The following is a 14964-nucleotide window of genomic DNA, read 5'->3' as shown; positions in this document are numbered from 1 at the left end:
AAAAATAATGAAATATAAATATAAAGTATTTTGTTTAAAATAATAAAAAATAAAAAATAATAAACCTAGCTTTTGGAATCCTTGGTGGAAAAATTTTCTACAAAATTCTAAAAAACTACAAAAATTTACAAAAGTGTGTTTCAAATTTAGCATTTTTCTGTAAAAACTACAAAAAAATGCCAGAATTGGAATACTTTTGTAAATTTTTGTAGTTTTTTAGAATTTTGTAGAAATTTTTTCGCCAGGGATGTCTAAAATAATTTTTATATAAGACGTCTCAAAAACGTCATAAATAAAAAAAATTAGACGTCTTTTAGACGTCTTAAAAACGTCTTAAATCGGGTCATAAGACGTCTTAAAGTCGTCTAAAAGACGTCTTTCTGATAGTTTTATAAGACGTCTTATAGAAATATAAGACGTCTTTTAGACGTCTTTAAGACGTCATAATGTTCTCTGGGAACAAACAAAATGAGCATTAAAGTATTTTCCATTAATAGTCACCAAGATATCGTTGACGGAAGTTAGGCATTTTTACTTAGTTTTTCGCTTTTGCGGTTAGATTTGAACGAAAAGTATTTTCTTATATTATATATAACTCAAAAACTATGAAAAACTATGCATTTTATGAAAAAAGTATAAGATACTTTTTTTTGTTGCAAATTAAATTTCCTATCAATGCACATATAAAAAAAGCAAACGTACGAAAAAGTGCCCATAAAATAAAAAAAATAGAAAGGATAAAATTATAACATTTTAACCATAAAAAATTTTAGTTTTTTGGTTATAATTTTTTTTAATTACTACCTACTTTGTTTTAATTAAAAAACTTAAAGTATACGTTATAACGAACAAAATGTGCAATCGCGAAAGTATTCTCCATTAACCATTTCGTCGGCAGGCGAAATTTCACGGTTTGTGTTCCTGTGGGCAAGAAAAAAAAGTAATCGCAATTCAAAGATATTTTGTATCTAAAAGCTTTCGGGGTCGCTGATTACAAATCAGACAACAGAATTTTAAAAGTCAAAATGGCGGATCTAATATGGCGGACCAAAAATATTTTAATTTAATTTATTTAGATAAAATTCATAATACAGGAATTTTTGAATTGCTAAATTTGGATTTATTTTGGGTCCATCATTTTGAATTTTGGAGTTTTGACTTTGGATTCGTACTCAGCCATCTAAAAAACCCTTAGATACCAGCTTTCATAACAATCGGAAAATTTTGATTATTTTGGGTCCGCCATTTTGAATTTTGGAGTTTTAATTTTGGATTCGTACTCAGCGACCCCAAAAAACCTTAGATACCAGCTTTCATAACAATCGGAAAATTTTGATTATATTGGGTCCGCTATTATAGGTCCGCCATTTTGAATTTTGGAGTTTGGACCTTGGATTCATATTCAGCGACACAAAAAATCTTTAGATATCAATTTTCATGCAAATCGATCCAGTCGATTAAAGAATAAACGATGTGCGCCATATGGCGTCAATGCCCTCTGGGGCACACATATTTTCCGCGCTATATGGCGTCAATGCCGACGAAGTGATTAATAATCACAGAGATATCATTGACGGAAGTTAGGCATTTTATTCAATTTTTCGCTTTTGTGGTTGGATTTGAACGATAAGATTTTTTTATATTATATATATCTCGAAAGTTATGCATTTTATGAAAAAAGTACAAAATACCTATTTTGTTGCAAATTCAATTTCCTATCGAATGTACATATAAAAAAAGCAATTTCATAAAAAACTATCGGTAAAAATGATACATCAACTAGACACTTTTAAATTAAAATTAAAGTAAATTAAAATTTTCTCTATGTATTAATCTTCTATAAAAAGTGCCGTATTATGATTATCTAATATTATATCTATTTTCCCGTCAACTTCTACAGTAAAATCTTTTTATTGTTAGACTCAAAGACGACATAAAACCCTTAACAAAACCCGACAAATTTTTTGCAAATGAAAAATAATAAAAACAATTTGTTAAATTTTTAATGGAAAAAATGAAACTAGCGAAAATCAAGGCAATTCAAGCAGAAGAAGATGCACACATATTTACAATTAATACAACATGAGAAAAATCGATATTGTTTCAAAATGTTATAATTGGTCAAGATATCGATCTTCTTGTGGGGATCGATCATGTAACTTTTTCCCTAGGATAAAAAGTGAAAAGTGAAAAGTTTCAAGTTACTGTCTCTTTCTATTCAACACTAATAGAAAGAGAGTGTAGGAACAAATGTATCTTTGCGATTTTCATATTTATTTGCAAATGTTGTACACGATCTGACTGTATGTCTCAGTATATGTTTCACGTGAACAATTCGTATCTACTTTGCATTGTAAGGCGTTTACATTGTATTTTCACGTGAGAGCGTTCGGCAGTTTGCGATGAGATACCGGAGCAATTCCACACAGCACAGGATATCGCAATATCCACCAGATATCCGAGGGATATCGCAATAACCGTAGGACATTCATGGGATTGCAATATGTCCAATTGGATATCTCGATAACCTAGGGATATCCTCAGGATAAAGTGTGCTGTGTGGGATCACACGACAGCGCAAGTCGCGAGCCAATTTTTATATCGCACCTGTATTTTATTAATATATACTTTCTTGCTTATTAAGCGATTCTATCCTTCTTTATATTCCTCACATCATATTCTACAACTTTTTGGGGGGACTCAGCCGGAATGTGAGAGCCAGAAAAATAAATTCTAGAATCTTTGCAAAAGAAAAGGTCGATATATCAGATGTGTTAAACGCGCAAGAAAGAAATTGTCGTGTAAATAGTATTTTTGCCCGGACAAAAGTGAAAGTAAGGAGACAGAAACTACGAAGTACAATTGAAGAGCAGCTGACGTGTATAATTCGGTCTGAAGACGACGAGTAACGAGTGACAAGAATTTGAAGATGAGAGATCCGAGTCAATTTACGGTGGTTGCGCTTAAAGAGATGTTGGAGAGACTGAATCTTCCCGTGACGGGTAACAAAGCTGAATTGATAAACCGATTAATAGAGGCGGATCCAAGCGGCGCATGGCTGTGTAATGAGCACGATGAGTCCCATGACCAATGTGACGATACAGAGAATATTTCACGAGCGGGTGCGTCAAGCGTACAGTAGGTGCGTGGCATGTAACGAGAGATTGAAGTGTATCGAAAGGAGAAAGAGTTAATGCAATGCGAACTGGAGTTGGCGCGTCATGAAATTGAAATAATGCGGCGGGAACAAGGAAGAGATCAGTCTATAGAAGTTGATGAGATTCGGCGGTGCACCGGCAATGCGCAAGGTCAACCTGCGCAGGGAAAAGGTGTGGCGGCTATTGCAAATCTGCTAGGCTATTTTGATGGACAATCAGAAGATTTCGAAGTATGGGAAAGGCGAATTTGACTGCTGAAGACGACCTATCAATTGAAGGATGATACAATAAAATTGGTGATCGGCATACGGCTAAAGGGAAGGGCACTTGAATGGCTCCATTCTAAACCAGAATATGTGGGGATGCCTTTCGATGCACTCCTGGCCGAGCTGAAAAGCATGTTCCAGCATCGTCGGAGCATGCTTCGGAATCAGGCGCGCATCCAGGGATTCGAGACGGTGAACGCACTCATAGAGGCTTTTGACAGGGTAACTCTTCGGGACCGAGGTATGAAAGCGGACGGAAAAGGTAATAATCAAATCAAAGGAAGAAAAGACGACAAAATCGATAGCGATAAGAAAAATCTGCGACTGTACATTGTTATAACTGCGGTATGCGGGATCACGTGAGCGCGCGTTGTCCGACAAAAGAGCAAGGCGTCAAATGTTTTAATTGTAACGAGCGTGGACACATTGCATCGAAGTGTTCTAAAAAAACGGAAACTCCGAAAAGTAATTGTCTTATAACGCGACCGACGACTCAGAAATACATTAAAGACATCGCGATTAACGGATGTCAAATAAAAGCTTTAATAGACTCCAGAAGCGATCTTACGTTGATGCGCGAAGATGAGTACAAGAAGCTAGGTCTTCCGAAATTTCAATCGGGTGGAATACATTTTCGCGATATAGGATCGGATCACATGACATTAGGAGAATTTCAGGCGAAGATCGTCACCGACGGACGTATATCCTGCGCGTATACAAGTAGTTTCAGACACATTAATGCAGCACCAGGTATTGATAGGAACTGATTTTCTTGATACGGTTGAAGTTAATATACGGGGAGGTCATATTTCTATTAATGCGTTACCGAAGTCAATTGATGAGAGCGATGTCGAAAATTCAGTGTCGGAAATTTTTTATATAAATGTAACAGACGATGTGGAACGCGATGCGGATCAGACGAATAATTTTTGCAGTGATACCGAGCAGCGAGTAGCGTTGCGAAATCTTGTTGAAAATTATAAACCAAATAAGACGTGCAAAAGCGACATAAAAATGAAACTTGTATTAAGAGATGAAGAGCCGGTTTACCAATCTGCGAGGCGATTATCTCAGTCGGAAAAACGGGCGGTTAATGTGCAGATCGACGAGTGGATTGCCGAGGGTATCGTGCAGCCATCGACCTCGGATTACGTTAGTCCTGTGGTGCTTGTGCGGAAAAGAGATGGATCGATTCGATTATGCGTGGATTATCGGCTACTAAACAGAAAAGTTATTAAGGACCGATATCCCTTACCGCTGATTGAGAACCAGTTGGATCTGTTGCAGAGAGCTCGAGTGTTTACTACGCTTGATTTAAAAAACGGATTTTTCCATGTGAAAATGGACGAAGCAAGTCGCAAATATACAGCTTTTATTGTGCCAGATGGCCATTATGAATTTCTTAGGGTACCTTTTGGCCTTTGTAATTCTTCAGCTGTATTCCAACGATATGTCAAATTCGGTTTTTAGAGATCTGATGCAGAGAGAGATAGTTATGGCTTATATGGACGACCTGATTATTCCGTCAGACAGATATCAAGGTCGGCATAGCAAGACTCGAAAAAGTATTGGAGACTGCAAGTAGAGTTGGGTTAGCCATAAATAGGAGGAAATGCTGTTTTCTTCAGACCAAGGTTGAATTCCTTGGCCATCATCGAAGGTGAGTGCGTGCGACCGTCTGAGCGTAAAACGGAAGCAGTGCGACATTTTTTGGAGCCCACGAGTGTCAGGCAAGTGCAGAGTTTTTTGGGATTGAGCGATTATTTCCGGAAGTTCGTCCCTGAATACTCAATAATAGTACGCCCGTTGTCGAATCTCCTCCGAGAGCGAAGTTTTGTTTCGGCACAGAGGAGAAAAATGCGTTCATAAGATTGAAGACAATACTATGCGAGAGACCCGTGTTAAGTTTATACCGAGTTGGAGCGGACACGCAGTTGCACACGGATGCTTCCGCACTTGGATATGGTGCGATTCTACTCCAGAAAAACAACGAAGACAGTTTTTTTCATTCTGTTTATTATGCCAGTGAAAAGACGACACCAACTGGGCCAAGTACACTACCTATGAGTTGGAAGTTTTGGCTATCGTCAAAGCTCTGAAGAAATTCCATGTTTATTTATTGGGCATTATGTTTAAGATAGTGACTGATTGTCGTGCTTTCACTCTTACCATGAATAAGAAGGACCTATGCGTTCGAGTTGCACGCTGGGTTTTGTTCTTGGAGGAGTTCCAGTACAGCATTGAACACCGCCCTGGTAGAGCGATGATCCACGTCGACGCGCTTAGTCGTAACCCGTTCGGCGTGCCTGATGATCGCCAAGACCGACGAGGGATTAACTACTAAACTTAAAAGGGCGCAAGCAGAGAATGATAACGTAAGGAGACTTTGCGATTTGATCGCTCGAAGACAAGCTCAGGATTACGTGTTGAGAGGCGACTTATTATTCAGAGAGTCTAATGACGATCTACAGCTTGTGGTGCCAAAGAGGATAATTTGACACGCTCACGAGCGAGGACATTTTTCTGTGGGCAAAACCGAGAGTCTGGTAAAGACCGATTATATTGGATTCCGAATTTGCGGCAAAAAATCGAAAGAATTGTGCGTAATTGCATCTCGTGCATTCTAGCAGAGAGGAAACAAGGGAAGCAGGAATGTTTCTTGCATCCGATTGACAAAAGAAATGTGCCCTCTTGGACACATTGCATGTGAATCACCTCGGACCACTGCCTTCCACGAAGAAGTCCTATAAGCACATACTAGTGATCGTCGGCGCTTTTTCGAAATTTACGTGGCTATATGCTACTAAATCTATAAGTACGCAAGAGGTATTAATGCGTCTCAAAAAGCAAGCAATCATCTTCTGCAATCCACGACGAATCATCTCGGATAGAGGAATGGCCTTCACGTCGGGAGAATTTAAGAAATATTGTCAAGAAGAAAATATAGAACATATCCTGATTACAACTGGAGTATCACGAGGAAATGGCCAGTCGAGCAAATTAATAGAGTACTTATACCACTGCTGACTAAGCTGGCAGCACCAAAACCGGAAGAATGGCATAGATATATCGATATAGCGCAGCAATGTTTGAATACCACGACGAGCCGAAGTATCGGAACATGTCCATTTCACATTCTTTTCGGAACGCATCCGCGATTAAAAGACTGTCCGGAGATCAAGGAAATTTTAGAGGCAGAATGGATTCAGTCCTTCCAAGATTCTCGAGACGAACTAATAAGAGCTGACGCCAGCCAAAATATAGCAATTTGCAAGAAAACAGACGTACTTTTAATAAGAAAAGGAAGAAAGCAAGATTATCGCGAGGGCGACTTAGTGGCCAGACGCACTCAGCAAGGCCCAGAAATGAAGCTGGCTGACAGATACTTAGGGCCGTATGAAATTCAGAGCCATGCGAAATCAACGCTATTTGGTTTAAAAGATCGGTGAGCATGAAGGACCTGTGCGAACGTAAACATCGGCTGATTTTATGAAACCATGGATCAACAGAACTAGTGACGACTAATCCGAATATGAAGACTAGAACCAGGAGACCGAAGCAGACCGAAGTACCGAACTAAGGACGGGATTCATAGACCGATCTTAAGCTCAAGCATTGTCTTAAGTCTAGCTTCGAGCCGACTTGAGACTTACTTAACCAATGAAATAACAGCATTGACGTTTCAAGATCGTGCTTAAGCTGGAACTTGAATAAAATTCGACTATGAATTCCGGCCTAAGCCTGATTTCGCCTCCAAAAATGAGGCGAAAATCTGTCAGAAATGTAGTACCAAATGGTGGCGCTGGCGACAGTGATTTACCGGAAACAATATGGAGTATAACGACAAGCATTTGACAATAAATGCAAATTTATAATAAAAATCTTAGCAATTTTACATTTAGAGTACTTATCTCAGTTTTCTTATACCAAACATACAACTGCGTACAGCCTAGCACCACTAGCACGGCTGACTACGATAAACTTATACCGTTTTCGATTTGCTGACTCGATTCGAGTCAATGGTTTGTTCTTTTCCACTGCAAAAAAAGTGATAATAAATACTGTGCAAGAAATGAAGATAAAAAGAACAGACCATTGACCCGGAGTCGGGTCGAGTCATTGCTCTAGTTCAGTGCTTGAGCCTAGTTGCCCTTTTCGAGCCGATTCCCGAACGCGCCGCCTCCTATGCCCCCACTACCGCGCGCGGCCTTGACGGCCGAGCCGCCGATCTCGCCCGTACGCTTTGTCTCAGGAGCAGCTCTGTATAAGAAATGGTGCCCTGCACCACAAAATTCATTAAAATTACTCTAAGTAAATAATTTTTGTTTTTATAAACAAAAAAGTACTAATTTCTTTATTTCTAATTTATTTTATATATAGTATAACAATACGTAAAAACATAATATATAAATTAGAATTTTGACAATAGTTTAATTTTTACATCACCCGTGAGGTATTATTATTGATGCTTTTTTTTAAGTGGTTTTCTCAGTAGGCCTAATCCACTAAAAGATGAAATATAATATATAGCTTGGCATTCTTCTAATTTTCCTGTCGTTTTTATATATCTTACAATATATAAAATTTTGTTTTCCTGCCAAGCTGTATATTATATTTCATCTTTTAGTGAATTAGGCCTACTGGGGAAACCACTTAAAAAAAAAACGCATCAATAATAGTATCTCACGGATGATGTGGAAAACTATTGTCAAAATTCTAATTTACATATTATGTTTTTAAATATTGTTATACTACATAAAATAAATTAGTAATAAAAAAGTTAATACTTTTTTATAAAAACAAAAATTATTTACTTAAAGTAATTTTAATGAATTTTGTGCAGGGCACTATTTCTTATACAGAGCTGCTCCTGAGACAAAGCGTACGGGCGAGATCGGCGGCTCGGCCGTCAAGGCCGCGCGCGGTAGTGGGGGCATAGAAGGCGGCGCGTTCGGGAATCGGCTCGAAAAGGGCAACTAGGCTCAAGCACTGCTCTAGTTTACACCGAGCACTTGGTACGCGTATCAAGTAGTGAATTTAAGCTGATCAGCCAATGGCTTAGTTTACATCGTCAAAACCTTAGTACGCGTATTAAGTTTGGTGCGCACCAAAGCCTTAGTACGGGCGCGTTTACATCGAATGTACTAAGCATGTACTGTGAAAAATATAATACAAATTTAATTCATGTTGATGTCTCCTACTAAGACATTTTCACACCGGTTTTTAGATTTTAGCACTGAGGTTATGCTCAATTGCTAAATTCTCTCTAAAATGCGTTTTATGCGTTTACATCGACATTTGTATCACTTGGTACGCGTATCAGTTTAGTACGATACTCCTACTTGATACGCTCGTACCAAATTGATCCGGCAGCGTTTACATCGTGCGTACTAAATATTTAGTACGAATTTGATACGAATATGGTACCTGATACGCGTATCAAATGCACGATGTAAACTAAGCCAATGATTAAACACATTTAGTAGTTATTTACTATTTGATACGCGTACCAAGTAGTGAATTTAAGCTGATTAGCCAATGATTAAACACATTCACTAGTTATTTACTATTTGATACGCGTATCAAGTGCTCGGTGTAAACTAGGTCATTGCTCTAATTTACACCGAGCACTTGGTACGCGTATCAAGTAGTGAATTTAAGCTGATCAGCCAATGATTAAACACATTCACTAGTTATTTACTATTTGATACGCGTATCAAGTGCTCGGTATAAACTAGGTCATAGGCCGGTATTCATAGTCGGGTCTTATATTTAAGATCATCTTAAGTACTGTTTTAAGAAGCCATCAACCAATCACAGAGCCGTATTAGCATCTTAAGACATTGCTTGAGACGATCTTGAAATAAGATTTAACTATGAATACCGGCCATAGACTCGTAGACGGAGCATTATTACCTATCACTTAGGGCGAGAGGGGGCTGATCACTGATCTCATTAAAGTGGATATGGCATAGGACGAAATAAGTGTGACCAATTGAAGGTTGTAGTCTCTGTACACAATATGGCGGTGTATACGAATACGAACACAGTTTACTGTGACGATGATACGAAATTCCACGTGTAATTAATTATCTATAAACGTAGATGTGTAGCAGTTTTATCCAAAATATTACTTTTTTATAATAAAAATAGTAAAATAGTAAAATAGTAAGATTCCAAAATTAAAAAATGTGTTTATTGTGGAAAAGGAAGTGAAAATAAACAACAAACGTTCATAGGTGAGTAAGGTTAAGTCTGAAAAGTTTAATAATAATATGTTTAATATATAATGTATCTGGATTCAAATATGTACCTCATAAGTACATAAGTATTTGTTGAATACACATTTTTATTACGTTGCTTTAAATTACAAATTTAAGTTTTAAGTGATACGTTTGTTTTGAATTCATATATTTTATGTTATAAAATATATTTATAATGTAACATTATTGTCATTATGTTTAAATAGCACAGCATGTGACTTGCAAAGTTTAATAAAGCACGCAAAATAACATTTTTCTATTACTACTTTTCTATTACTATTTTCTACAAAACGCGATAAAAAAATTATCTTATTTTCTATTTGCTTCTATGCTGTGCATGTATATAGTGCATGTATATACATTTTATTATGTACATTATAATATTTATACTTAAATATTAAATAAATCTATACTAATCTATGTCTAATAGTTACTTTTTTTACAAACTGCAAGTATGGATTACTACAACACAATTAAGGACACGAGGACAAAATAAGCTATAACAATACTCTTTAAACTTATTTATAAGTTTAGTAGTAGTAGTATTATTTATTAGTAAAATTATTTAACAAGATGGTCATAAATAAAAATTTACGATTTTTAGACACCTGCAAAATTTTATTTTTTAATCTTTTATTTATCCTCTTATTTAATAAAATATTTATATATTTTGACTCAATTTATACATAAAAATGTTATATATTACCAAATATTTTTTTAAATATTACAAAATATTTGTTATAAAGTCACTTACAATTATAAAAAAATACATAATATTAAATGTTATATGTATGATATAAAACAATATTATAAAAATTCAAATAAACACATTCCAGATTAATATTTTAGAACATTTCAAATTACTAAACATATACATTTTAATATATTTTGTAAATTAATTAATTTTTTAATTCATTTTTACTGGTTACATTATAATCATATTTTATATTTTTACAATATATCTTATTTAACACATATATTTTGTGTTAGTCATTCAAATTTTCCGCCAAAAGCGTGTACGCTGACTACAACTTTAATGGCTTCCGGTATTCTATTGGTCACACTTTTTTACCTCAGATTATTAGGGTATGCCATATCCACTTTAATGAGATCAGTGGGGCTGATATTCGGGGTGAAGAGGTAGCCTAGGAACTTCGGTTGAATTCGGGTACGCTCGATAATATTCGACTAATAATTCGACATATGACTGCAAGAGGGAGAGAGATAGAGAGAGAGAGAGAAAGAGAGCGCGAGCGAGAGAGAATATGACTGCAAGAGTGAGAGAGAGAGCGAGAGAGAAAGAAAGCGTGAGCGAGTGAACGACGGACGATATAATGCCGAACATAGTCGAATCGCGACGGAACTGACCGAAGTTCCTAGCCTCTCCCCTTACCGCAAAAATCAGCTACCCCTCTTCGAAAGGCTCCGTCTACGTTAGTCTATGGTCTCCTGTGGTTCTAGTCAGTGTTGCCAATACAGTAGGAATCCTACTAAGTCTGGTAGTTTTGGGTTAAGTAAATGTAGGAAAATTATACAGGCTGTAGTACGTAGGAAATATAGTAGTATTTAATTTCTATGATTGGAGGAAAGCAAAAAATATCCTACTATTTTCTATCTTGGCTGTGTTCCTAAAGACGTCTTTAGCGTGTCCTACGACGATGTGATTGGTCGACACAAGTTAGGCATTACGCAAGTTACGCCTCATGTGACGGCACCCTTAGTGATTCTTTAATGTAATTGGTTCTTGTACTTAGATCTTTGTTAGATCTAAATGCAGAAACCAATCATAAATAATCACTAAGCGCTCACTGATTTGTCTGCTGAATGCAGTTATTCTATCTTTGTTCTATGTTCCACGAAAATAAAAGATAGAATGATGAAAGTGACATTTCGAGTGCAGCTAATATCTTTATGAATTTTGATATTAAATAGTGAAAACAATTGAAAATAATTGTGAGAGATGGAAACGCATGTGTTGCGTGTCAATGCACACTAGTTGTGGCTTCTATATGCGTAATATGAAAGCTGTGATACTAAAGTGTAATATTAATGTGATTAATATATAAGTGTAAAAATATATGTGGTACAAATTATCTGGATATAGCTGAGAAAAAGAAGATTAAACAGTTTTTGAAATTAGCATAAGGCTACACAAAACAGAAAAGAGCAAAAAGAGAGAATAAGTTTATTTTAATATACACGTTCCTCAAAAAGAGAGAGAGAGAGAGAGAGAGAGAGAGAGAGAGAGAGAGACAGAAAGACTATTTTTATTTCAATTAATGTTTATGATAGTTTAAAGATCATATTTACTTTAAATTAATGAAACATAGGTACGTAAATACTGTTTTATAATAATATAATATTATTATATATATGTGACAGAATCTATTTCGCGTATACAAACACATACCCCTCCCCCCACACACACACTTACTCATTTTGTACCAAAATTGACTACCACCCCCCCCCCCACACACACACACGCACTTATTCACTCACTTACTCACTCAATCACTCACACTCACATTCACACACATTATTATATACACATTAATATAAAATATAAGAATAATCATTATAATGTTCAGATATATTTAAAATAATAGATATTATCTATTATTAATTTTATAGAACACATTTCTGGAAATTTTTCTTTGAAGAATACAACTAACAAATTGCAAGCAACATACATTACTAATAATTTTACAGAAAATATAATAAAAGTGGTAATACTTATATTATTATTCTTATATATATTTAATGATAATAAAATAAACAATATTATTTTTAAAATATTAATTTTTGTAAATAGATTACAAAATGTCAAAGAGGAAAGTTCCTTATACTCAAAAATATCGCAAAGAATGGGAATCAGATCCATTACTTAAGGATTGGATTCAAGAAACTCCAACAGACAAAAGTACAGTGTCTTGTAAATATTGTGGCTGCATTTTAAAAGCACATCATGCTCTTCTTGTAGAACATACTAAGACTTCAAAGCATATCAAAGCTGCTGAGCCATTTTCGAGTCACAGACAATCAAAATTGAAATTTGACCAAGCTTCTACCTATTCTCTTGAAACAGCTACATTTGAGTTAAAAATGGTACTTTTTGTTACATGTCATTGTGCAATAAGATGCATTGATCATTTAAGTGCACTTACTAAACCTATTTCTAAAACTATAAATAACGAAATTAAACTGCATAGATCAAAAGCTACTGCAGTGTTGAAAAATATTATTGCACCTCATTTTAAATCTGATTTGAGATTAGACATAGGAGATAGCTTTTATAGCCTTCTAATTGACGAGTCAACAGATATTGCAGTATTAAAACAATTAGGAATTTGTATAATTTATTTTTCTGTAAAAAGGAAAAATGTTATTTCCACTTTTCTAAAGCTTGAATCATTAGAAGGAGGTGATGCGCGATCTATAGTAAAAGCAATCAAAGTTGCTCTTACAGAATATGGTCTTTCTGTACAAAAAATGCGAGGTCTTGGAACGGATAATGCCTCTGTTATGATAGGTATGTTTTTATTTTTCGTTAATTTGATATATATACATGTATAAAATTAAACAAAACATATTGTGTCTTTTAATTTCTTTAATTTAAATTTTATTTTTATTAATATTTTTTAGGCGTTAACAATGGTGTTTTTCGTCAACTGAAAGAAGAAATACCTCATTTGTTATTGATTCGATGTGTGTGTCATTCTATTCAGCTGGCTATTTCAAATGCAGTGGCAGATACTCTTCCTCGGAATTTAGAATTTCTAATCAGTGAAACATATAATTGGTTTTCAAGGTAAATGTGTTGCCGATTTATTTTTTTTTTATAAATAGTCATGAGAAAAATAAATTTAATATATACTATTAAATTTTTTCGTTCTTTTAGATCTACAGAACGGCGAGAACAATACAAAATTCTTTTCAAAGCTCTAAATGATGGTTTAGAACCTTTAAAAATTTTACAAGTAGCAGCTACTCGTTGGCTGTCGATTGCAAATGCAGTACGTAGAGTTTTGCAACAATGGTTGGAGCTCAAAACTCATTTTTATTTGAGACGAACTGCTGACAAATGTTATGCTGCAGAGCTCCTATATAATATGTACACGGATATTCGTAATAAGTTATATTTTATATTCTTGGAACCAATATTAAATGAAACCGAGTCTGTTAACAAGGCATTTCAAACCAATAATGGGGATCCGGTAAAACTTTTAAATGATTTAACTGTTCTTATTAAAGGACTTGCCCAACGAATCGTTATAACTGGATGTAAAGAAGATCTTTTAAAAATTAATGTAAAAGATTATCTTCATCCGCATCCATATCTTGGTTATAAATTCGAAGAAAAAATGAAGGAAGCCAGAACAAATAATTTATTAACAATTGACGATGAAATACTAATTAGAACTAGATGCATAGATTTTGTGGTTGCATTAGTTAGTCAACTTCAACAACGTCTTCCAGATAACATAGACATTCTTCTCAATATTTCTCTTCTCTCTCCTGAAAACTCTCTACGCGCTATAAAACCATCTGTGATTCCTCTCGCAAAGTTAATGAACGAAACAAAAGATGATATAACAAAAATTGATTATCAATGGTCAAAGCTCTCTTTTATTCAATGGCAAAATACAACAACTACAATTTCTTTTTGGACTGAAGTGCAAGAATATCGAGATGCATCTGGCAAAAATCCATTTAAGGAACTTGTGGATTTAGCATTAAAATGCCTCGTATTACCATGGTCTAATGGAGAGGTAGAAAGAGCATTTAGTCAAATGAAAATAATTAAAACTCCTTTGCGGAATCGTCTCCATCAAGATACAGTTAACAATATTCTGATCACACGAGCAGGACTTCGAAGAATAAATAAGTGTTGTTTTGAATATCAATTTCCGTCTTCAGTTCTTCATCAAGTAGGAACTATGGCAACATACACGAAACAAAATAAATTTTTTGATGATGTTCCACAAACTTCTAGCACTTCAAATAAAGATTACCAACAGAGATTATTAAATAATGATCTTTTGCAATCTCCGTTTAAAGAAAATTTGGATCCATATGATTCAGATTACGGTTTAGATTATGTGCAATCTTTGTAATGCGCAATACAAAAATTTTATATTTCTGAAATTTTAATAAATAATATATTAAATAAAATTATATTATTTATTGATAAAATCCTATATTCATTATATAAAATATTACAATAAATATATTATAAATGTTATATATATATTATATTTATTTATACATTTTAACAAC

At 34.9% G+C, this 14964-nt stretch overlaps 1 protein-coding gene across 3 annotated transcripts; it reads left to right on the top strand.

The window, feature by feature from the left end:
- The first annotated feature begins 10973 nt into the window (after nt 1-10973).
- Nucleotides 10974-14859, top strand: LOC118644756. 3 transcript variants are annotated; one of them, XM_036284081.1, is made up of 5 exons: nt 10974-12017; nt 12319-12410; nt 12500-13216; nt 13330-13495; nt 13586-14859. In XM_036284081.1, the coding sequence occupies exons 3-5, from the start codon at nt 12508-12510 to the stop codon at nt 14799-14801; spliced, it is 2091 nt and encodes a 696-aa protein (XP_036139974.1). In that variant the 5' UTR covers nt 10974-12017; nt 12319-12410; nt 12500-12507; the 3' UTR covers nt 14802-14859. The 3 variants fall into 3 exon arrangements, with proteins under 3 accessions (XP_036139974.1, XP_036139973.1, XP_036139975.1); XM_036284080.1 differs by having other exon boundaries at nt 12319-12413; XM_036284082.1 differs by lacking the exon at nt 12319-12410.
- Nucleotides 14860-14964: the final 105 nt, after the last annotated feature.

This window comes from Monomorium pharaonis, chromosome 3 (assembly GCF_013373865.1).
Source record: "Monomorium pharaonis isolate MP-MQ-018 chromosome 3, ASM1337386v2, whole genome shotgun sequence".
Taxonomy (NCBI): Eukaryota; Metazoa; Arthropoda; class Insecta; order Hymenoptera; family Formicidae; genus Monomorium; species Monomorium pharaonis.
This window is presented reverse-complemented; position numbering and strand designations above follow the sequence as displayed.

Excerpts from the sequence above, each read along its gene's own strand:
- LOC118644756 (XM_036284082.1), top strand. The coding sequence starts at position 12,508 with ATGTCAAAGAGGAAAGTTCCTTATACTCAAAAATATCGCAAAGAATGG. Across the intron at positions 13,217-13,329 it reads TAATGCCTCTGTTATGATAG|GCGTTAACAATGGTGTTTTT; the intron begins GTATGTTTTTAT and ends AATATTTTTTAG. Across the intron at positions 13,496-13,585 it reads ACATATAATTGGTTTTCAAG|ATCTACAGAACGGCGAGAAC; the intron begins GTAAATGTGTTG and ends TCGTTCTTTTAG.